The sequence below is a fragment of the Salmo salar genome, chromosome ssa08 (assembly GCF_905237065.1).
Source record: "Salmo salar chromosome ssa08, Ssal_v3.1, whole genome shotgun sequence".
NCBI lineage: Eukaryota > Metazoa > Chordata > Actinopteri > Salmoniformes > Salmonidae > Salmo > Salmo salar.
Window position 1 is genome coordinate 24,176,922 of NC_059449.1, and position 24,950 is coordinate 24,201,871.

The following is a 24,950-nucleotide window of genomic DNA, read 5'->3' on the forward strand; positions in this document are numbered from 1 at the left end:
TACATTTAAGTCATTTAGCAGACGCTCTTATCCAGAGCGACTTAAAAATTGGTGCATTCACCTTATGATATCCAGTGGAACAAATACTTTACAATAGTGCATCTAAATCGTTTAGGGGGGGGGGTTTAGAAGGATTACTTTGTCCTATCCCAGGTATTCCTTAAAGAGTAGTCCTGAGGCATGGTCCTAGGGCTCAGGTCCTCCAAGAGAGAGAAAGAAAGAAAAAGAGAGAATTAGAGAGAGCATACTTAAATTCACACAGGACACCGGATAAGACAGGAGAAATACTCCAGATATAACAGACTGACCCTAGCCCCCCGACACATAAACTACTGCAGCATAAATACTGGAGGCTGAGACAGGAGGGGTCAGGAGACACTGTGGCCCCTTCCGATGATACCCCCGGACAGGGCCAAACAGGCAGGATATAACCCCACCAACTTTGCCAAAGCACAGCCCCCACACCACTAGATGGAAATCTTCAATCACCAACTTACCATCCTGAGACCGAGTATAGCCTACAAAGATCTCCGCCACGGCACAACCCAAGAAGGGGGGGCGCCAACCCAGACAGGAAGACCACGTCAGTGACTCAACCCGCTCAAGTGACGCACCCCTCCCAGGGACGGCATGGAAGAACACCAGTAAGCCATAATACATCAATAAAATCATTTTAGTCTCAAATAAATTATGAAACATGTTACATTTGGTTTAAATAATGCAAAAACACAGTGTTGGAGAAGAAATTAAAAGTGCAATATGTGCCATGTAAAAAAGCTAACGTTTAAGTTCCTTGCTCAGAACATGAGAGCATATGAAAGCTGGTGGTTCCTTTTAACAAGAGTCTTCAATATTCCCAGGTAAGAAGTTTTAGGATGTAGTTATTATAGGAATTATAGGACTATTTCTCTCTATACGATTTGTATTTCATATACCTTTGACTATTGGATGTTCTTATAAGCACTTTAGTATTGCCAGTGTAACAGTATAGCTTCCGTCCCTCTCCTCGCTCTTACCTGGGCTCGAACCAGGAACACATCGACAACAGCCACCCTCGAAGCAGCGTTACCCATGTAGAGCAAGGGAAACAACTACTCCAAGTCTCAGAGCGAGTGGCGTTTGAAACGCTATTAGCGCGCACCCGGCTAACTAGCTAGCCATTTCACATCGGTTACACCAGCCTCATCTTGGGAGTTGACAGGCTTAAAGTCATATACAGCGCAATGCATTGCAAAGGGCTGCTGGCAAACGCACGAAAGTGCTGTTTGAATGAACGCTTACGAGCCTGCTGCTGCCTACCATCGCTCAGTCAGACTGCTCTATCAAATCATAGACCTAATTATAACATAATAACACACAGAAATACGAGCCTTAGTTTCTGGATTCGACCATATTAATGACCTATCATCTCGAAAAGAAAACGTTTTTCCTGTCAGTGAAATATGGAACCGTTCCGTATTTTATCTAACGGGTGGCATCCCGAAGTCTAAATATTCCTGTTACATTGCACAACCTTCAATGTTATGTCATAATTACGTAAAATTCTGGCAAATTAGTTCGCAACGAGCCAGGCGGCCCAAACTGTTGCATATACCCTGACTCTGCGTGCAATGAACGCAAAATGACACAATTTCACCTGGTTAATATTGCCTGCTAACCTGGATTTCTTTTAGCTAAATATGCAGGTTTAAAAATATATACTTCTGTGTATTGATTTTAAGAAAGGCATTGATGTTTATGGTTAGGTACAGTCGTGCAACGATTGTGCTTTTTTCGCAAATGCGCTTTTGTTAAATCATCCCCCGTTTGGCGAAGTCGGCTGTCTTTGTTAGGAAGAAATAGTCTTCACAGTTCGCAACGAGCCAGGCGGCCCAAACTGCTGCATATACCCTGACTCTGTTTGCAAGAGAAGTGACACATTTTCCCTAGTTAAAAAAAAGAAATTCATGTTAGCAGGCAATATTAACTAAATATGCAGGTTTAAAAATATATACTCGTGTATTGATTTTAAGAAAGGCATTTATGTTTATGGTTGGAGCAACGTGTACCTAAGCGATTATATGCAAAGCAGGACAGGCTAGATAAACTAGTAATATCATCAACCATGTGTAGTTAACTAGTGATTATGATTGATTGATTGTTTTTTATAAGATAAGTTTAACCTCTTACATCTAGACGTTCCGCTAGCGGAACACCTGCTCCAATATCCAATGATGGGCGTGGCGCGAAATACAAATTCCTCTAAAATCCGAAAACTTCCATTTTTCAAACATATGACTATTTTACAGCATTTTAAAGACAAGACTCTCATTAATCTAACCACACTGTCACACACATTTCAAAAAGGCTTTACAGCGAAAGCAAAACATTAGATTATGTCAGCAGAGTACCAAGCCAGAAATAATCAGACACCCATTTTTCAAGCTAGCATATAATGTCACAAAAACCCAGAAGACAGCTAAATGCAGCACTAACCTTTGATGATCTTCATCAGATGACACACCTAGGACATTATGTTATACAATACATGCATGTTTTGTTCAATCAAGTTCATATTTATATCAAAAAACAGCTTTTTACATTAGCATGTGACGTTCAGAACTAGCATACCCCCCGCAAACTTCCGGGGAATTTACTAACAATTTACTAAATTACTCACGATAAACGTTCACAAAAAGCGTAACAATTATTTTAAGAATTATAGATACAGAACTCCTCTATGCACTCGATATGTCCGATTTTAAAATAGCTTTTTGGTGAAAGCACATTTTGCAATATTCTAAGTACATAGCCCAGCCATCACGGGCTAGCTATCTAGACACCCGGCAAGTTTAGCCTTCACCAAAATCAGATTTACTATAAGAAAAATGTTATTAACTTTCCTGTTCTTTGTCAGAATGCACTCCCAGGACTTCTACTTCAATAACAAATGTTGGTTTGGTCCCAAATAATCCATCATTATATCCAAATAGCGGCGTTTTGTTCGTGCGTTCTAGACACTATCCGAAATGGTAAATCAGGGTCGTGCTCATGGCGCATTTCGTGACAAAACATTTCTAAATATTCCATTACCGTACTTCGAAGCATGTCAACCGCTGTTTAAAATCAATTTTTATGCAATTTATCTCGTAAAAAAGCGATAATATTCCGACCGGGAATCTGCTTTTCGGTAAATAGAGGGGAAAACAGAAAGAGGGGGGCGGCCAGTGCACGCGCCTAAGCCCTTTGTCCTCTGATAGACCACTTAGCAAAAGCACTCGTGTGTTCCAGCCAGGGCTTTGAATTACGTCATTCAGCTTTTTCCCGGGCTTTGAGCGCCCATGGAAGCCGTAGGAAGTGTCACGTAATAGCAGAGATCCTTTGTAATGGATAGAGATGACAAAGAAGGCAAAGAAATGGTCAGACAGGGTACTTCCTGTACAGAATCTTCTCAGGTTTTGGCCTGCCAAATGAGTTCTGTTATACTCACAGACACCATTCAAACAGTTTTAGAAACTTTGGAGTGTTTTCTATCCAAAGCTAATAATTATATGCATATTCTAGTTTCTGGGCAGGAGTAATAATCAGATTAAATCGGGTACGTTTTTTTACCCAGCCGTGAAAATACTGCCCCCTAGCCATAACAGGTTAACCCACCATTCCTAGGTTGTCATTGAAAATAAAAATATGTTCTTAACTGACGTGCCTAGTTAACCTCTTATGGACAGACGTTCCGCTAGCGGAACCCCGTTCTGCCTGCGGAACCCCTAGCCAACTGCCAATGGCATCGCACCGCGCAAAATACAAAACCTAAAAACTAAAATACCACTAAAATACTACAATTCAATTTCCTCAAACACATGACTATTTTACACCATTTGAAAGATAAGACTCTCGTTAATGCAACCACATTGTCCGATTTCAAAAAGGCTTTACAGCAAAAGAAAAACATTAGATTATGTTAGGAGAGTACCCAGCCAGAAATAATCACACAGTCATTTTTCAAGCTAGCATATATGTCACAAAAAACAAAACCACAGCTAAATGCAGCACTAACCTTAGATGATCTTCATTATATGACACTCCTAGGACATTATGTTATACAATACATGCATGTTTTGTTCAATCAAGTTCATATTTATATCAAAAACCAGCTTTATACATTAGCATGTGATGTTCAGAACTAGCATACACACCGAAAACTTCCGGTGAATTTACTAAATTACTCTTGATAAACGTTTACAAAATACATAACAATCATTTAAAGAATTATAGATACAGACCTCCTTTATGCAATCGCGGTGTCAGATTATAAAATAGCTTTTCGGCAAAAGCACATTTTGCAATATTCTGAGTAGATAGCTCGCCATCACGGGCTAGCTAATTTGACACCCACCAAGTTTGGCATTCACTAAACTCAGAAATACTATAAGAAAAATTGGATTACCTTTGCTGTTCTTCGTCAGAATGCACACCCAGGACTTCTACTTCAACAACAAATGTTGTTTTGGTCCCAAATAATCCATAGTTATATTCAAATAGCTCCGTTTTGTTTGTGCGTTCAGGTAACTATCCGAAGGGTGACGCGCGGACGCATTTCGTGACCAAAAAATTCAAAATGTTCCTTTACCGTACTTAGAAGCATGTCAAACGCTGTTTAAAATCAATTTTTATGCGATTTTCCTTGTAAAATAGCGATAATATTCCAACCGGACTATATTGTATTCATTCAAACAGGTGAAGAAAAACATGGAGTACTCTCGTGGCTCCTGGCTCTGAGCCACTAGGCTGACCACTCACAAACAGAGCTGCTGGACCCTGCCCAGAGACTGCAGAGATCCCATTCCACTTTCTGGCGCCTTCAGAGAACCTAGAAGCCTTAGAAATTGTCACGTTACAGCAGAGATACTGTATTTTTGATAGAGAGGCAAAGAAGCACCAGAAATTGTCAGACAGGCCACTTCCTGTATGGAATCTTCTCAGGTTTCGGCCTGCCATATGAGTTCTGTTATACTCACAGACACCATTCAAACAGTTTTAGAAACTTTAGAGTGTTTTCTATCCAAATATACTAATTACATGCATATTCTAGTTTCTGGGCAAGAGTAGTAACCAGATTAAATCGGGTATGTTATTTTCACCCGGTCGTGAAAATAGTGCCCCCTAGCCGTAACAGGTTAAATAAAGGTAAAATAAAAAATAAATATATAAATATTTTTTATCCGCCAAATCGGCGTCCAAAAATACCGATTTCTGATTGTTATGAAAACTTGAAATCGGCCCTAATTAATCAGCCATTTCGATTAATCGGTTGACCTCTAATCTGAATCATTTGGACCAGGGAGACAGGATCCTAGATCAACACTCCTACTCAACACCATGGGGTGTATTCACTAGGAAACTGGACCTGATCCTAGATCAAAACTCCTATTCAACGTTTAGGATTACACTGAATGCTTTCCCCCTAAAACAGGGAATTTGTCCAAAATAAACTATTGTTTTGTTGCAAAATGTTGTGCTACGGTGGGTGACTAATTAATACACCCCACCTCTTCGGAGGACAAATATCTTAGTTTTATTTCAGCTTTTTTGCTACACATACACATACATACACTTTCAAAAAATAAAGGGAACACTAAAATAACACATCCTAGATCTGAATGAATGAAATAATCTTATTAAATACTTTTTTCTTTACATAGTTGAATGTGCTGACAACAAAATCACACAAAAATAATCAATGGAAATCCAATTTATCAACCCATGGAGGTCTGGATTTGGAGTCACACTCAAAATTAAAGTGGAAAACCACACTACAGGCTGATCCAACTTTGATGTAATGTCCTTAAAACAAGTCAAAATGAGGCTCAGTAGTGTATGTGGCCTCCACGTGCCTGTATGATCTCCCTACAACGCCTGGGCATGCTCCTGATGAGGTGGCAGATGGTCTCCTGAGGGATCTCCTCCCAGACCTGAACTAAAGCATCCGCCAACTACTGGACAGTCTGTGGTGCAAGGTGGCGTTGGTGGATGGAGCGAGACATGATGTCCCAGATGTGCTCAATTGGATTCAGGTCTGGGGAACGGGCGGGCCAGTCCATAGCATCAATGCCTTCCTCTTGCAGGAACCGCTGACACACTCCAGCCACATGAGGTCTAGCATTGTCTTGCATTAGGAGGAACCCAGGGCCAACCGCACCAGCATATGGTCTCACAAGGGGTCTGAGGATCTCATCTCGGTACCTAATGGCAGTCAGGCTGCCTCTGGCGAGCACATGGAGGGCTGTGCGGCCCCCCAAAGAAATGCCACCCCACACCATGACTGACCCACCGCCAAACCGGTCATGCTGGAGGATGTTGCAGGCAGCAGAACGTTCTCCACGGCGTCTCAAGACTCTGTCACGTCTGTCACATGTGCTCAGTGTGAACTTGCTTTCATCTGTGAAGAGCACAGAGCGCCAGCGGCGAATTTGCCAATCTTGGTGTTCTCTGGCAAATGCCAAACGTCCTGCACGGTGTTGGGCAGTAAGCACAACCCCCACCTGTGGACGTTGGGCCCTCATACCACCCTCATCGGGACTGTTTCTGACCGTTTGAGCAGACACATGCACATTTGTGGCCTGCTGGAGGTCATTTTGCAGGGCTCTGGCAGTGCTCCTCCTGCTCCTCCTTGCACAAAGGCGGAGGTAGCGGTCCTGCTTCTGGGTTGTTGCCCTCCTACGGCCTCCTCCACGTCTCCTTATGTACTGGCCTGTCTCCTGGTAGCGCCTCCATGCTCTGGACACTACGCTGACAGACACAGCAAACCTTCTTGCCACAGCTCGCATTGATGTGCCATCCTGGATGAGCTGCACTACCTGAGCCACTTGTGTGGGTTGTAGACTCCGTCTCATGCTACCACTAGAGTGAAAGCACTGCCAGCATTCAAAAGTGACCAAAACATCAGCCAGGAAGCATAGGAACTGAGAAGTGGTCTGTGGTTACCACCTGCAGAACCACTCCTTTATTGGGGGTGTCTTGCTAATTGACTATAATTTCCACCTGTTGTCTATTCCATTTGCACAACAGCATGTACAATTTATTGTCAATCAGTGTTGCTTCCTAAGTGGAGAGTTTGATTTCACAGAAGTGTGATTGACTTGGAGTTACATTGTGTTGTTTAAGTGTTCCCTTTATTTTTGAGCAGTGCTTATCCATACACACACACATTTCCATATGCCATATATTTTTACATTGGGATATGATGTTTTACAAAATGTTTGAATCTTTCTAATCGTGTATTATCCACAGATTGAGAGCTAAAGATGAAAACCTTTCCTTTGAGTATTATTATGTTATTTATTGACTGACTGTGGTTTTCCAAATCACCCAACACTGATATTTGAAGGTTCAGTTTAAGTGCATGTGATGTTCTAACCGTTCCTGAACCTGTGAGCAGAAACTTGCTACATCAGGGCAATACCAGAATAAATGATCTATTGATTCTGTCTCTTCACAACAAAATCTACAGAGCTGAGATTGTTATATATATATATTTATAGCATTCTGTTGGTGGCAAGAATTTTACAGTGAGGGAAAAAAGTATTTGATCTCCTGCTGATTGTGTACGTTTTCCCACTGACAAAGAAATGATCAGTCTATAATTTTAATGGTAGGTTTATTTGAACAGTGAGAGACAGAATAACAACCTTCTCCATTTTCCAGTTGCCTCCTCCATTTTTGTGGTAGTGCTGCAATCAGTTGGTTGTAAATGTGGATTGAGCAGATATTCCCATGTATTTTTGATAACTGCATATGTGACAACGCCATTTCTATTCATCACATCATTAATAAATATAATACAATTAAAAAATAAAATAATCCATAAATAATGTTTTTTATTAATCAATATATTTGAGTTTAACCATCACATTTGTTGTAATATTTTTTCTACCTTTTACGGAGTATAAAACAAAAAATTCAAAAGGCACTCGGACATCTGAGCAATCTTTTTGCAGGTGCATGGCAACAGATGAAGAAGATGTAGGAGAAAGGAAACCGCACACTGCTTTTGATAGTATCACTGATATTTAATAATAAGCTTTACGTATCGGCCTCACGGCCTTCGTCAGAGCTTTACGTATCGGCCTCACGGTCTTCGTTAGAGCTTTACGTATCGGCCTCGGGGTCTTCGTCAGAGCTTTACGTATCAGCCTCACGGTCTTCGTCAGAGCTTTACGTATCGGCCTCACGGTCTTCGTCAGAGCTTTACGTATCGGCCTCACGGGCTTCGTCAGAGCTTTACGTATCGGCCTCATGGCCTTCGTCAGAGCTTTACGTATCGGCATCACTTCGTCAGAGCTTTACGTATCGGCCTCACTTCGTCAGAGCTTTACGTATCGGCCTCACGGGCTTCGTCAGAGCTTTACGTATCGGCCTCACGGTCTTCGTCAGAGCTTTACGTATCGGCCTCACTTCGTCAGAGTTTTACGTATCGGCCTCACGGCCTTCGTCAGAACTTTACGTATCGGCCTCACGGCCTTCGTCAGAGCTTTACGTATCGGCCTCACGGTTTTCGTCAGAGCTTTACGTATCGGCCTCACGGCCTTCGTCAGAGCTTTACGTATCGGCCTCACGGCCTTCGTCAGAGCTTTACGTATCGGCCTCACGGCCTTCGTCAGAGCTTTACGTATCGGCCTCACGGCCTTCGTCAGAGCTTTACGTATCGGCCTCACGGCCTTCGTCAGAGCTTTACGTATCGGCCTCACGGTTTTCGTCAGAGCTTTACGTATCGGCCTCACGGCCTTCGTCAGAGCTTTACGTATCGGCCTCACGGCCTTCGTCAGAGCTTTACGTATCGGCCTCACGGCCTTCGTCAGAGCTTTACGTATCGGCCTCACGGCCTTCGTCAGAACTTTACGTATCGGCCTCACGGTCTTCGTCAGAGCTTTACGTATCGGCCTCACGGCCTTCGTCAGAGCTTTACGTATCGGCCTCACGGTCTTCGTCAGAGCTTTACGTATCGGCCTCACGGACTTCGTCAGAGCTTTACGTATCGGCCTCACGGCCTTCGTCAGAGCTTTACGTATTGGCCTCACGGCCTTTGTCAGAGCTTTACGTATCGGCCTCACGGTCTTCATCAGAGCTTTTGTGAATAAAAAAAAAACATTAGCACCCTTATGTAGACCTAGCCCCACCCACATCCGTTCCACACATCGAAAGGGGTTGGAGGCGAAGGAAAAACAAATACGTGCTACCAAATATAACAATATGCATATCATAAATATTACAAAAGTGTATAAATAGGACTTATTGAACACGTCTGTAAAACCACAATGAGGACATAAGTTTTCATGAATCATTGGGTACATCGTACGAAAAACTGAGTAATCTTAAATAGGGACATAATTCATGTTCAAATTCACAACATAACATACATAGGCATTTTGTCATTAAGTCCTTTAGGAAATAATGTCTGTAGGGTGAAAATCCAAAGACATTGTCTTTTACACGGCTGCCATAATAATTTAACCCAAACCACCTGAATCAGAAAGGTGCTGGGGGCTGCTGCCATCATCGACATCAACGTCTTGGGGGACGGGGGACGTGGATGTGGAATGGATTGGACTCAGTTGAACTGAACTGGATAAAATAAAGAAATGAGTCATGTTATCCATTAAATGTAGATAAAATATGTATATTCAGACCACTGCTGAACTGGACAACATTAAAAAGACATGTTGACTGTCTAAACATGCCACCTGGAGTTTATCAGCCCCAAGACAGGTTAGTTGACATCTTAACCCAGTCTCTCTGCAGTGTAACTGACGAGTGCTGCTCCAAGACAGGTTAGTTAACATCTTAACCCAGTCTCTCTGAAGTGCAAAGGACGAGTACTGCGACTCAAAATATACTGTTATACTATTATGTATCCATGTATTCTACAGATATACTACATATTCTATCCACATACTGGCCATATTGTCTGTACATCCCATCATATATATATATATATATATATATATATATATACTACATAATCTATCCACATACTGTCTATAATGTCTCTACATCCCATCATATATATATATATATATATATATATATATATATATATATACTACATATTCAATCCACATACTGTCTATGTCTCTACATCCCAACATATATATTATATCTTCTAAAAAAAAATTTAGCAAATACTTTTTTTTAAAAGAACTCGGAAATATCACATTTACATAAGTATTCAGACCCTTTACTCAGTACTTTGTTGAAGAACCTTTGGCAGCGATTACAGCCTCGAGTCTTCTTGGGTATGACGCTACAAGCTTGGCACACCTGTATTTGGGGAGTTTCTCCAATTCTTCTCTGCAGATCCTGACAAGTTCTGTCAGATTGGATGAGGAGTGTTGCTGCAAACCTATTTTCAGGTTTCTCCAGATATGTTTGAGTGGGTTCAAGTCCGGGCTAGTTGGGTAACTGTGAATGTGTCTGTGGAAACTGGCTCTGAGAATGGTTGTGTTGATATTCAGTCTCTCTCATGAACCTCTAACAGGAAAGCTGCTGATAGACTGAGGTGGTTGTGTTGATATTCAGTCTCTCTCATGAACCTCTAACAGGAAAGCTGCTGATAGACTGAGGTGGTTGTGTTGATATTCAGTCTCTCTCATGAACCTCTAACAGGAAAGCTGCTGATAGACTGAGGTGGTTGTGTTGATATTCAGTCTCTCTCATGAACCTCTAACAGGAAAGCTGCTGATAGACTGAGGTGGTTGTGTTGATATTCAGCCTCTCTCATGAACCTCTAACAGGAAAGCTGCTGATAGACTGAGGTGGTTGTGTTGATTTTCAGTCTCTCTCATGAACCTCTAACAGGAAAGCTGCTGATAGACTGAGGTGGTTGTGTTGATATTCAGTCTCTCTCATGAAACTCTAACAGGTCAACACTGTACAATATATTCATCAAATACATTTATGTTGAATGTGTGTAGAACTGAGTGACCCTCCTGCTAGATAGGGGTCCAGCTAGGTACCTAGTGGAGGACTGACTGACCCTCCTGCTAGATAGGGGTCCAGCTAGGTACCTAGTGGAGGACTGACTGACCCTCCTGCTAGAAGATCCACACTTCCAGGAGGCTGCAGAAGGAGAGAGGCTGTGTGGTTGGTCCTTCTGTAAGTTTATTGCTATTATAGTGGTCATGTTTGATTGACATTTTCTGTACATTTTTGGGAGCCTGAATTAAAGCAACAGACAGCAAGAACATGTTGAACCATCCTGCCTGTCTATTCTGCCTGGTCTCCCCACACCCAGGGGTTGATTACAACTGTTGATCTGAAGCAGTGAACAAAGACAGGGGTCCAGCTCCCCAAGAAGGTTGATCATCCTGGAACTTGACTCATTTCCTTTTCTCAACACCATGTCGATGATGACTCGTGCCTTCTCTGCCCTCTCAGCTATCACCCTCACTGACTCCATTTCCTCCTGGTTGATGACTGTTTGTTGCAGGAGTCCATCCAGCAGACCATCCAGGACAGGTCCTGATACTCGTTTCACAAACTCTGTCCTTACAGAACGCAGCTGCTGCTCTGGAGAACCAGTCAGACTGCTCTCAGCCGGACCTCCTGCCCACAACACAACACCTGAGAGAGTCAGGTTACAAAATAACTACATTTGTTCATTCACATTTCAGACATTTAGAAACAGACTTCTTTCAAAGTGACCTACAATAAAAGTCTAAATTGTATTATTGAATCTTTGCACTAAGAACATATTCTATAACAATAACGACCTGCATCAATGAACACATCACACCACTACTGTTTCATTCATATTCAGTTTCACAGAAAAACAGTCTGGAGCATTCAGAACCAGGCTAATCTACATCAAGTCCTGGAGGAGATGTCATTGGGTCATTCAGAACCAGGCTAATCTACATCAAGTCCTGGAGGAGATGTCATTGGGTCATTCAGAACCAGGCTAATCTACATCAAGTCCTGGAGGAGATGTCATTGGGTCATTCAGAACCAGGCTAATCTACATCAAGTCCTGGAGGAGATGTCATTGGGTCATTCAGAACCAGGCTAATCTACATCAAGTCCTGGAGGAGATGTCATTGGGTCATTCAGAACCAGGCTAATCTACATCAAGTCCTGGAGGAGATGTCATTGGGTCATTCAGAACCAGGCTAATCTACATCAAGTCCTGGAGGAGATGTCATTGGGTCATTCAGAACCAGGCTAATCTACATCAAGTCCTGGAGGAGATGTCATTGGGTCATTCAGAACCAGGCTAATCTACATCAAGTCCTGGAGGAGATGTCATTGGGTCATTCAGAACCAGGTTAATCTACATCAAGTCCTGGAGGAGATGTCATTGGGTCATTCAGAACCAGGTTAATCTACATCAAGTCCTGGAGGAGATGTCATTGTTCTTGAAGACAGTCTTTTATAATCAGGACTAGTCCAGGTCCTACAGTAAACCATGTTGACTGGCCCTCAAGTCATTGGTTTGTATCTCTCATGTTTACTTACTAGTTGAATGGGTTTCAGTGATGAATTCAGTAGGTAGGTTTGTAGGGTTGTTCGAAAGAATTCAGACCCCTTGACTTTTTCCACATTTTGTTACGTTACAGCCTTATTCTAAAATTCCTCCACAAAGTGAAAACAGGTTTTTGCAAATGTTTACAAATGTATTAAAGATAAAAAACAGATATCTTATTTACATAAGTATTCAGACCCTTTGCTATGAGACTTGAAATTGAGCTCAGGTGCATCCTGTTTCCATTGATCATCCTTGAGATGTTTCTACAACTTGGAGTCCACCTGTGGTAAATTCAATTGATTGGACATGATTTGGAAAGGCACACAACTGTCTGTCTATATAAGGTCCCAGAGTTGACAGAGCAAAAACCAAGCCATGAGGTCTCAGGAATTGTCCGTAGAGCTCTGAGATAGGATTGTGTCGACGCACAGATCTGGGGAAGGGTACCAAAAAATGTCTGCAGCATTAAAGGTCCCCAAGAACACAGTGGCCTCCATCATTCTTAAATGGAATAAGTTTGGAATCACCAAGACTCTTCCTAGAGCTGGCCGCCCGGCCAAACTGAGCAATCAGGGGAGAAGAGCCTTGGTCAGGGAGGTGACCAAGAACCTGATGGTAACTCTGACAGAGCTCCAGAGTTCCTCTGTGGAGATGGGAGAACCTACCCGAAGGAAAACCATCTCAGCAGAACTCCACCAATAAGGCCTTAATGGTAGAGCGGCCATACGGAAGCCACTCGTCAGTAAACGGCACATGACAGCCTGCTTGGAGTTTGCCAAAAGGCACAAAGAGACTTTCAGATCATGAGAAACAAGATTCTCTGGTCTGATGAAACCAAGATTGAACTCTTTGGCCTGAATGCCAATCGTCTGTTAGAAACCTGGCACCATCCCTACGGTGAAGCATGGTGGTGGCAGCGTCATGCTGTGGGAATGTTTTTCAGCGGCAGGGACTGTGAGACTAGTCAGGATCGAGGGAAAGATGAACGTACAAAGAGATCCTTGATGAAAACCTGCTCCAGAGTGCTCAGGACCTCAGACTGGGGAGAAGGTTCACCTTCCAACAGGACAATGACCTTAGGCACACAGACAAGACAACGCAGGAGTGGCTTCGGGACAAGTCTCCGAATGTCTATGAGAGGCCCAACCAGAGCCCGGACTTGAACCCTATCTAACATCTCTGGAGAGACCTGAAAACAGCTCTGCAGCGACGCTCCCCATCCAACCTGACAGAGCTTGAGAGGATCTGCAGAGAAGAATGGGAGAAACTCCCCAAATACAGGTGTGCCAAGCTTGTAGCGTCATACCCAAGAAGACTTGAGGCTGTAATTTCTGCCAAAGGTGCTTCATCAAAGTACTGAGTAAAGGGTCTGAATACTTATGTAAAATGTTATCGTTTTTTATTTTTAATACATTTGCAAAAATGTCTAAACCTGTTTTTGTTTTGTCATTATGGGGTATTGTGTGTAGATTGATGAGGGAAAAAAACAACTGAATCCATTTTAGAACAAGGCTGTAATGTAAGAAAATGTAGAAAAGTCAAGGGGTCTGAATACTTTCCTAATGCACAGTAAACTCTCATGTTTACTTACTTGTTGAACGGGTGTCAGTGACGTATTCTGTCACACCCTGTTCTGTTTCACCTGTCTTTGTGATTGTCTCCACCCCCCTCCAGGTGTCGCCCATCTCCCCATTACCCCGTGTACTTATTCCTCTGTTTGTCTGTTGCAAGTTCGTCTTGTTTGTTCGAGTCAACCAGCGGTCTCAGCTCCTGTTTTTCCCCCCAGTCTCTCTTTTCCTGTCCTCCTGGTTTTGACCCTTGCCTATCCTGACTCTGAGACCGCCTGCCTGACCACTCTGCCTGTCCTGACTCTGAGCCCACCTGCCTGACCACTCTGCCTGTCCTGACTCTGAGCCCGCCTGCCTGACCACTCTGCCTGTCCTGACTCTGAGCCCACCTGCCTGACCACTCTGCCTGTCCTGACTCTGAGCCCGCCTGCCTGACCACTCTGCCTGTCCTGACTCTGAGCCCGCCTGCCTGACCACTCTGCCTGTCCCTGACTGCCGATCGGTACCTTTTCCACCCTCTCTGGATTACTGACCTCTGCCTTGACCGGTCTTTGCCTGCCCCTGTTACAATAAACAGTGTTAATTGGACAGTCTGCATCTGGGTCTTACCTTGGTTCTGATAGTACTCATCTGAAAGATAAACAACATGAGGTTATATCACTATAAATAGCATATGTTACAAAAGTACAAAGTGATGATTGACATGTGTTCCTACCTCGTAATACAATTTCTTTCCATACTGTCCTCTCATCATCACTGAATAACTCCATCTCAATGTCAATCCCTGTCATTTTCACAACCGCCCTGAAAAAGCTTGGTGTGGTGTCTCTATGTATGAGATGAATCCTCTGGAGGGAGAGAGAGAGATTTAGAGAGAGAGAGATCAATGCATAGAAATGTGACTTAAATGTCAGATTAATGTTCTTAGTCTACTAAAACTGTACCTGTGGATTGATGGCGGTAGAACAGGGAATGTTCAGTCTGAAGGAACTATTCAGTTTGAAGGACTGCTCTGGTCTGGAGATGAGAATCCTTGAAGACCCTTGAAACTTTTCCTGTTCTTCCACAGCCTGTGAAACGAGGCATGGAATACACAGCCAGTCAATGTATAGTCTAATTCAAACATTATTCAGAAAACTAGCAACACACTTATCTTCATTTAATGAGGGTCAACATAAACTGCACCACTGGTTAGTTAAGGTCATCTCTATAATAATGGTCCCTCACCTGTATTTGGCCGGGGTTACTGGGGAACAGGTATAGGCGTGGAATTAGTGATTCCTTCATCACTGTCAGATAGAGCATCAGCTCACAGTGGACATCTACTTTCCAAGACAGTAATCTCAGTATAACAGAGAAAGCAGAGAATTTGGGATGGAGAATCTTAGCATGGAATCTGGTGACCTCATGCACTTCCTCTAAAGACACTCCATGTTCCTCTACATGAAGAATCTTCATCTCATTCCTCAAGGAAGGGTTGGTCCCTGAACAACACAATAAAAAGGAGGCAGAAAGACAAATATTATATTATTCATCCAACTAAAACACAAAGAATATGCAGTACCAGATCACAGTAAACTCAAACTCCCAGAATAGTTCATTCATTCATTAATTCAGGAAGTGAAAGTCAGTTACATGGAAATGTCTTTCTGAATACTATTTCTATATGGTTTTACCTAAACAGACAAAGTGTGGCAGATGAACTTCCTCCAGTTCACCTAACTCCATCGTGATGTCCAGCAATGGACCACCTTGTGTGTACTGCATGTCTTTCAGAAGTTGACTGTAGGGTTCCCAGTTCCTGAAGTGATACTTCAGAATGACATCTCTCTCACATAGCCAGCGGAGCCCAGACACTGTGCACTCATAACTCCCTTTGGGTGTCCTGTGCCTGAGGGCAACAACAAGATATGGTAGAGAGGGTCAATGGTCAAATGGAGAGGTTGGATTAGAAGACTATTCCCAAAGGTAATGGGGAAATACTCTAGCAAGTGGAATGAAATGTTAAAAGTAGTTATTTTACCTGAACATTGTCACTCCCTGGACAGTGGAAGTCAAGGGTTCAATCTGAAGCCAGTGTGTGGAGTCCTGAACAAGGACAAGCATGTCAGTAATACATATGGGGCCTGTTTCCTGGACAAAGATTGAGTCTAGTGCAGGACTAAAAAGCATGCTCAATGGAAGTTTCAATGGAAAGTTCTTTAAAGTCCAGGACTAGACTTAATCTGTGTCTGGGAAACTGGCCCATTAACCAAAGTAACTAATCTAATGTATTTATTCAATGTTACATGGAATGCTGGTGATTTATCAATTAAACTGTCTAATGACAAAATATGACAACAGGTAAAATCCTGCATGACTACAAGCAGAACACAGGACTGTCTATATCCCAGTATGAATGGTTGGTCAGTACACACCTGGCTTTGAGACTGTGTTTATATTACTAAAGCAGAACACAGGACTGTCTATATCCCAGTATGAATGGTTGGTCAGTACACACCTGGCTTTGAGACTGTGTTTATATTACTAAAGCAGAACACAGGACTGTCTATATCCCAGTATGAATGGTTGGTCAGTACACACCTGGCTTTGAGACTGTGTTTATATTACTAAAGCAGAACACAGGACTGTCTATATCCCAGTATGAATGGTTGGTCAGTACACACCTGGCTTTGAGACTGTGTTTATATTACTAAAGCAGAACACAGGACTGTCTATATCCCAGTATGAATGGTTGGTCAGTACACACCTGGCTTTGAGACTGTGTTAATATTACTAAAGCAGAACACAGGACTGTCTATATCCCAGTATGAATGGTTGGTCAGTACACACCTGGCTTTGAGACTGTGTTTATATTACTAAAGCAGAACACAGGACTGTCTATATCCCAGTATGAATGGTTGGTCAGTACACACCTGGCTTTGAGACTGTGTTTATATTACTAAAGCAGAACACAGGACTGTCTATATCCCAGTATGAATGGTTGGTCAGTACACACCTGGCTTTGAGACAGTGTTTATATTACTAAAGCAGAACACAGGACTGTCTATATCCCAGTATGAATGGTTGGTCAGTACACACCTGGCTTTGAGACTGTGTTTATATTACTAAAGCAGAACACAGGACTGTCTATATCCCAGTATGAATGGTTGGTCAGTACACACCTGGCTTTGAGACTGTGTTTATATTACTAAAGCAGAACACAGGACTGTCTATATCCCAGTATGAATGGTTGGTCAGTACACACCTGGCTTTGAGACTGTGCCTGACTCCTGCAGGTATGTAAAAGTAAGAATTGACATTATGACTTACCTCAACGTGGTCACAAGTCTTACAGCTCTGAGGAATCCCTGAAGTCAAAAGAAGTTGTTATTTAAAATGGACAATCTCATGTAAAAATGAATGAATAATTATTAAATAGACTTTAAATAAAAATGAATATAAGTGAGCAACAGTCTCAGAATGTACACTCATTAGCATACCATAATCTGATTTTAGCATTATATTAATTAATGTTTGTGGAAGCAGGAAACAACATCGTTCTGGTCCATGTTTTGTAGATGTTGGGGGCCTGATTTCTGGTAGATCCTAGGATGAGAGCTTAAAGGTAGAGTCAGCTAAATGATTTTGTACGAGCAGCACCACAGATATTGTGATGAGCAAGATGCCTGACTTCTCTCTCACACAGTATCTGCCCATGTGCAAAGGTCCTCTTCACTCTTACAGAGTGTTAGTCACGGGACTAAAACAGCAGAGAAATTTAGCCTTGTGCTCCAACACTCTTAGTTGTTGTACAAATTGACCCACTATGCTGTTTACTTTGTGCATCTACGTCATATTGCTGACTCTACCTTTAAGTTTGTTTTGACCAAATAGATCATGATTGTGTTCCTTGACTGGGACTCAACTAGAATGAACGCTTTAAAACTATTTTGATTTAAAAACAATTATCAGTTAACACTCACATTTCTCAGGTCCAGACTTGATCCAACTCTCTCCACCATGGTCTCTGGTGTTCTCAGGTCCAGGCTTGATCCAACTCTCTCCACCATGGTCTCTGGTGTTGGAGAAGCAAAAAGATAGACTGTGATTAAACTAAATACAACTTATAAAGGCTTGATATAGCATATATACAGTCTGTCTGTAGGTCAAACACATTAAAACACACCACTACTACTAATCGAACTGTCTGTAGGTCCAACAGAATACATTAAAACACACCACTACTACTAATCTAACTGTCTGTAGGTCCAACAGAACACATTAAAACACACCACCACTACTAATCTAACTGTCTGTAGGTACAACAGAACACATTAAAACACACCACTAATCTAACTGTAGGAATGATTCCAGAGGAAACAAATGATAAACATTGCTATGACTCACCTCTGAATGTGTTGGTCATCTATCTGACACAGGGTCACTGAGGTCATTGAGGAGGAGGGGGAAAACCAAAATCCAGGATAGAGGGGTTCAGTGAATGTGGTGTGTTCTGTGTGAAGGTGTGTCTGTGTACCAGAGGAGGACACACTATAGAAGGACAAAATACCACCTGGCCAGTCCAGATACACTCCAACTCTGTCAGAATGAGGACGAGCGATGAATCTCGTACGGACTCCAGCATGGTAAAAGTGATAACCTTTATCATAGCAGAATAAACACCAGGACTTCCTATTGAATCCAATCCAACATTCACTCTCCTGTCCCTTCCTCTTTATTCCTCTGTACACCACACCAATGAAAGCCACGTCACCATCCCTGGCACCATCCCTCTCCACCTCCCAGTAATAACGACATCCAGTTAAGCCTTCTCTGCAGAGAACTTGGTGACAACAGTCAAATCTGTCTGGATGGTCTTCATAATGCTGATCCTCTTCCACCAATGTCACCTTCCTGTTCCCCTCAGACAGTATCAGGTTTGGGTTTGCTGTATTTGGGTCCAGGGTAAGATGACAGGCATCTGTAGACAAAAGGAGAGTTTAATCAAACCACATCTTCATATAAAATGTTGTTTTGTAGTTACAGAACAAGTATTGATTAGTTACTATGTTACTATAGTTCTGAATATGCAGTTAATTAGGATTGAAGAGACGTACATTTCCTCAGCCCTGATTTGAGCCTGCACTCTCCACCATGATCCACACTGTAGGAGAAACAGGTTATTGACTGACAAAGACCTAATAAAGCAGTCAACATTTAAACCATATTGTTGTGTTCTGGTGCACTATCCAAGTTCATTACTAGAGACATACAGGTATTCTACCCTACCTACTGCATACAGAACAGAGTACAATTCATTACTAGAGACATACAGGTATTCTATCCTACCTACTGCATACAGAACAGAATACAATTCATTACTAGAGACATACAGGTATTCTATCCTACCTACTGCATACAGAACAGAGTACAATTCATTACTAGAGACATACAGGTATTCTATCCTACCTACTACATACAGAACAGAGTACAATTCATTACTAGAGACATACAGGTATTCTATCCTACCTACTGCATACAGAACAGAGTACAATTCCAACAGGATATCAGAGATGCAGAAGAAGAGTATTCATGTGGTGATGATGTATGCTGTGTTGGAGTGCTCAGCCTGCTGAGTAAACTTCCCCTTAATTCTACCATCATGTCCTCATGTTACTGACCCTACATCACTACATATGACACAACCACTGCTCACACTATTAGGACATCTATTCTGACTTACTTCAGCTTCATCAGTTTATATGTGGGATCCACCAGAGCAGCTGAAAGCAGTCCTCCTGCAGAGTCTCCTGGGTGATTGTAGCTCAGGTCCAGCTCTTTCAGGTGGGAGGGGTTTGACCTCAGAGCTGAAGACAGAGCAGCACAGCCCTCCTCTGTGACCAGACAGCCAGACAGCCTACAGAGAGACACACAACAGCTGTCTAGGTTGGTGTACTGGTGTCAATCATCTTGTAGGACACCCATCCATTAGTCCATGACACAAACATTGTAATGAAACATTAGATTTTCACAGTACTTGTTTTACTAAGCTCAGTACCGACCTGACTGAAACAGCTGTACTTACCCCAGGGTGTGTAGTTTACAGTCTGGATCCTCCAGTCCAGCAGACAGCAGTGTAACTCAGCTCAGTACGGACCTGACTGAAACAGCTATACTTACCCCAGTGTGTGTAGTTTACAGTCTGGATCCTCCAGTCCAGCAGACAGCAGTGTAACTCCTGAGTCCTGCAGGTCATTGTCTCTCAGCTCCAGTTGTTTCAGTTGTGAGTTGGGTGAACTCAGGACTGAGGCCAGATCTGAACAGCAACCCTCTGTCAGACCACACTGACCTAGACTAGAGGGCAGAAGAGCACATGATTAACACATGTTTAAAACATCCACATAATAGCTCATACTGAAGATATTTAACTCACACTAGTGTCTGTATGTTGCAGAGTGGACTGGTTAGTGCAACACAGAGCAGCTCCACTCCTCTGTCTTCCAGGTCATTGTTGCTGAGGTCCAGTTCTCTCAGGGGGGAGTTTGGTGTCTGCAGAGCTGAGGCCAGAGTCTCACAGGATTCATATGTGAGTTTACAGTGATCCAGTCTGGAGAGAGGAGATATGTCGATACACTGTTAAATATGCAAAACATTAAGAATAATGAGATGCATTAGGACAATAACAGAAGGACACATTATTAACCAATGTTAACTTTTTACAACCATTTTCATATTTTCATATATTTTTAGTATACGTTTTTACAAGATGAGTGACGAGAAGTGAATCATCCAGCTCATTGGGTCTCTCTCTACACCCCCCATATGCCATGTCATGAAATATGCAGACAGACTGATTAAAAGTATGTTTACATTGTAATATTTCTGACAGACAACTTCTAACTCCGCCCATAACTTTTGGAATTATAGCATTCCCAGAAAGCATGAATTATTGACTCATTGTTAGTTTTACACTTAAGACATGACTGTCGTTGTGCTGTACAATTTGTTAATTTTGTCTCGTGTAATAAACTCTATACATTAGTTTATACTGGATTAATCATATATTTTTGCTAACTTTAATTTCATTAGTTATGTTCCAACATTCCCTCCATCTTGTGACCAATATCAGTTCTTTTTAAGTCTTGGTTCCTATAGTTTATATTTTTTACTAAAAACACAAACTAACTCACTCAATATATTTAACCTTAGTTTGATATATTTATCACATTTGATGAATGTTTCTGCATATTTACCAAGATGTTAAAATAATGTTAACATAATAACTACAAATATATAAACACTATAAAGACAGTGGATACTGAAGATAGTTAACTCACACTAGTGTCTGTATGTTGCGGAGTGGACTGGTTAGTCCAACACAGAGCAGCTCCACTCCTCTGTCTCCCAGGTCATTGTAGCTGAGGTCCAGTTCTCTCAGGGGGGAGTTTGGTGTCTGCAGAGCTGAGGCCAGAGTCTCACAGGATTCATATGTGAGTTTACAGCCAGCTAGTCTGGAGAGAGGAGATATGTCGATACACTGTTAAATATGCAAAGCTTTAAGAATATCGAGATGCATTAAGACAATAACAGAAGGACATGACTAGACTATGTTAAAAACATACTAACTCACTCAAGATATTTAACCTTAGTTTCATATATTTATCACATTTCATGTATGTTTCTGCATATTTACCAAGATGTTCAAATAATGTTAAAAACATAATAATACATAATTACTATAAATATATAAACACTATAAAGACAGTGGATACTCACACTAGTGTCTGTATGTTGCAGAGTGCACTGGTTAGTCCAACACAGAGCAGCTTCACTCCTCTGTCTCCCAGGTCATTGTTGCTGAGGTCCAGTTCTCTCAGGGGGGAGTTTGGTGTCTGCAGAGCTGAGGCCAGAGTCTCACAGGATTCATATGTGAGTTTACAGCCATCCAGTCTGGAGAGAGGAGATAATCTGTTAGATATACAAATCCTTCATTATAATGATACTGTATACATCAACACAATAACAGACCTTACAGTGCTCTTTTGCAGGTTTTCACTACCGGCAGCAACCTCTGATAACCTTCCTCTGATGTGTTGTATGTCTTCAGGTCAAACTCCTCCAGTACCTCCTCTGACATCAGTAACAGGTAGGCCAGGGCTGAACATTGGTCAGGTTTTAGCTCTGTTTCTGAAAGAGTTCCTGATCGCAGGGAGGTCTGCATGTCTTCAACTAGAGAGTTGGCACCAAGTTCATTCAGACAGTGGAACAAGTTGATGATCCTTTCTGGTGAGGATTCGTACTTGATCTTGTATGAAAGGTACCTGACTGTTCTCTCAACTGTTTCCTCATTGGTCTGTGTTGTACTTCTTGTCTGTGTCAGAAGGCCTCGTAACAGTTTCTGATTGGACTCCAGTGAGAGACCCAGAAGGAAGCGGAGGAACAGGTCCAGGTGTCCATTCTTACTTTTCAAGGCCTGCTCCACCGCGCTCTCGTGTAAGTCAGACAACTGGATTGACTCCTCTTCATCGTCATCATCATCATCCTTCTCGTCTTCATCATGATAATCTTCATCAGCATCGTAATCATCATCATCATCATCATCACTATTGACTGCTTTTCTGATTGACTCCTCTTCATCATCACTAGTGACTGCTTTGTGGGGGAAAACATTTTCCGTCTTGCCCAGACATGATTCTAAAGCATGCACTGCTGCTAGAAACTCCTGAATGCTCAGATGCACAAAGCTGTAGACCTTCTCTTGGTACAGCCCAGATTCTTCTTTAAAGATCTCTGTACACAATGCTGAGTACACTGATGCCTCTGTGACATCAAGGCCACACTCTCTCAGGTCTTCCTCATAGAAGATCAGGTTGCCCTTCTGCAGCTGTTGGAAAGCCAGCTTTGCCAGTTTCAGGATCATCTCTTTGTCTGACTGAGACAGGTCCTTTGGGTTTGTCTCTGTTGCTTTGTTGTACTTCTTGTTCTTCACAATGGTTTGGATGAGCATGAAGTGTGAATACATCTGGGTCAGAGTTTTGGGGACTTCATCCTTCTCTGCCTCTTTCAGTATCATCTCAAGGACAGTGGCTGATATCCAACAGAAGACTGGCATGTGGCACATGATGTGGAGGCTCCTTGATGTCTTCATGTGTTTGATGATTTCATTGGCCAGATTCTGATCTGGGATTTTCTTCCTGAAGTACTCGTCCTTCTGTGGATCATTGAACCCTCGTACCTCTGTCACCTGGTCAATACACTCAGCAGGGATCTGATTGGCTGCTGCAGGCCGTGAGGTTATCCAGACGAGAGCAGAGGGAAGCAGATTCCCCTCGAGGAGGTTTGTCAGCAGCACGTCCACTGAGGTTGGCTTCATGACATCACAGCACTTCTCATTGTTTTTGAATTCTAGAGGAAGTCGACACTCATCCAGACCATCAAAAATGAAAACAGTTTTGGTTTCACCATCTTCAATGCTGTCAATCTCTTTCAGCTCTGGGAAGTAGTGGGAAAGAAGTTGCATCAGACTGTATTGGTCCTTTTTCAGGTTCAGATCACGGAAAGGAAGAGGAAACATGAAATGAACGTCCTGATTTGCTTTTCCCTCTGCCCAGTCAAGGATGACCTTCTGCACAGAGACGGTTTTTCCAATGCCAGCGATTCCTTTTGTCAGCACAGTTCTGATAGGTTTATCTTGTCCCGGTAAAGGCTTGAAGATGTCGTTGCATTTGATTGGTGTCTCTTGTCTGGTTTGTTTCTTGGATGCCATCTCTATCTGTCTAACCTCATGTTCATTATTGAGCCCTCCACTTCCACCCTCTGTGATGTAGAGCTCTGTGTAGATGTCCTTTAACAGACTTTGGTTTCCATGGTGTCCAATTCCTTCAGATATGTGTTGATACTTGTGTTTCAGTTTAGCCTTAATGTCTTGTTGGACTGTCAGCAGAGTTTGACCTGTAGGAAAACAATGAGAGTTGGGACTCATAAGTTTGTGTGTGTTTTATAAGGGTCTTTGTACCGTTCTTTGTAATATTGTATGAAACACAGTCTTACTTCTTCTGTCCAGAAGGTTGTGTGTGATCTTTAATGCATCCTCACTGTCCAAACTCTCCACTTCCTTATTGTCATCTGGTAATGGTTCCTGGCTGAAAGCAGGTGGCTGATCACTATTCATTGATAGCAGGCTGGTTGTAGGTGACTCTGCTCTGGGCTTCTGGACACTGAACAAAACAGGGAGACAGATCACCTCATCAATATCTCATCAATACCTCATCTACTTCCTTTTAACAACTGTATAATGGAACATCTAGAAGTCCTGATGTTTCTTTATAAAGATACAGTCTGCAATTGGTAAATCCATTTCTGGCCTTTTAAGTGAATGATATAGACCTACATTTTATGTAATTTGTAATTTGGGAACACTTTTCATTAGTTTGATATTTTTAAGAGCAATGTACATTTTGCAAATCATCTCTTACCTCTTAGAACTGGTGTCTTGAGTCATTTTAGAGGCAGTGGTCTCTTCCTCTCTCTCCCCAGAGAGACTCATTTTAGAGGCAGTGGTCTCCTCCTCTCTCTCCCCAGAGAGACTCGTTTTAGAGGCAGTGGTCTCCTCCTCTCTCTCCCCAGAGAGACTCATTTTAGAGGCAGTGGTCTCCTCCTCTCTCTCCCCAGAGAGACTCATTTTAGAGGCAGTGGTCTCCTCATCTCTCTCCCCAGAGAGACTCGTATTAGATGTAAGTCACAGCTCACTCAGCTACAATAACCAATAAGAAATAACAGAACAGTCAATATTTCTAAACATTGAAGATCCATTAACAATGACAACACGTTTACTGTCTGAGGTCAGAGTTCAGATACTTCTTGTTGCATTTAAACATACACAGTCCAATATTATTAATTTG

The 24,950-nt window shown here is 42.3% G+C and overlaps 2 protein-coding genes across 6 annotated transcripts in view; one reads left to right on the forward strand and one right to left on the reverse strand.

Moving 5' to 3' along the window:
- Positions 1-24,950, reverse strand: part of LOC106597038 (NACHT, LRR and PYD domains-containing protein 12) — a 173,834-nt gene that overhangs the window by 140,374 nt on the left and 8,510 nt on the right. Inside the window, exons 2-20 of one of the 5 annotated variants that reach the window (XM_045723036.1) lie at positions 24,525-24,802; positions 24,100-24,266; positions 22,083-24,000; positions 21,826-21,999; positions 21,540-21,560; positions 20,483-20,635; positions 20,230-20,403; positions 19,793-19,966; positions 19,167-19,213; positions 18,457-19,030; positions 18,033-18,124; positions 17,380-17,417; positions 16,091-16,155; positions 15,744-15,958; positions 15,295-15,551; positions 15,012-15,137; positions 14,783-14,915; positions 14,677-14,697; positions 10,762-11,598 (exon numbers count right to left, since the gene is read on the reverse strand). In XM_045723036.1, the coding sequence (XP_045578992.1) occupies positions 11,198-11,598; positions 14,677-14,697; positions 14,783-14,915; positions 15,012-15,137; positions 15,295-15,551; positions 15,744-15,958; positions 16,091-16,155; positions 17,380-17,417; positions 18,033-18,124; positions 18,457-19,030; positions 19,167-19,213; positions 19,793-19,966; positions 20,230-20,403; positions 20,483-20,635; positions 21,540-21,560; positions 21,826-21,999; positions 22,083-24,000; positions 24,100-24,266; positions 24,525-24,730 (4,956 nt within the window). In that variant the 5' untranslated portion in view covers positions 24,731-24,802 and the 3' untranslated portion in view covers positions 10,762-11,197. Of the gene's footprint in view, positions 1-10,761; positions 11,599-14,676; positions 14,698-14,782; positions 14,916-15,011; positions 15,138-15,294; positions 15,552-15,743; positions 15,959-16,090; positions 16,156-17,379; positions 17,418-18,032; positions 18,125-18,456; positions 19,031-19,166; positions 19,214-19,792; positions 19,967-20,229; positions 20,404-20,482; positions 20,657-21,386; positions 21,561-21,825; positions 22,000-22,082; positions 24,001-24,099; positions 24,267-24,524; positions 24,803-24,950 lie in introns of those variants that run through there. The other 4 variants (XM_045723034.1, XM_045723035.1, XM_045723037.1 and 1 more) reach the window with 4 other exon arrangements.
- LOC123744234 (NACHT, LRR and PYD domains-containing protein 12) overlaps positions 1-24,950 on the forward strand; it is a 294,132-nt gene that overhangs the window by 106,850 nt on the left and 162,332 nt on the right. The gene's annotated exons all lie outside the window — the stretch shown is intronic.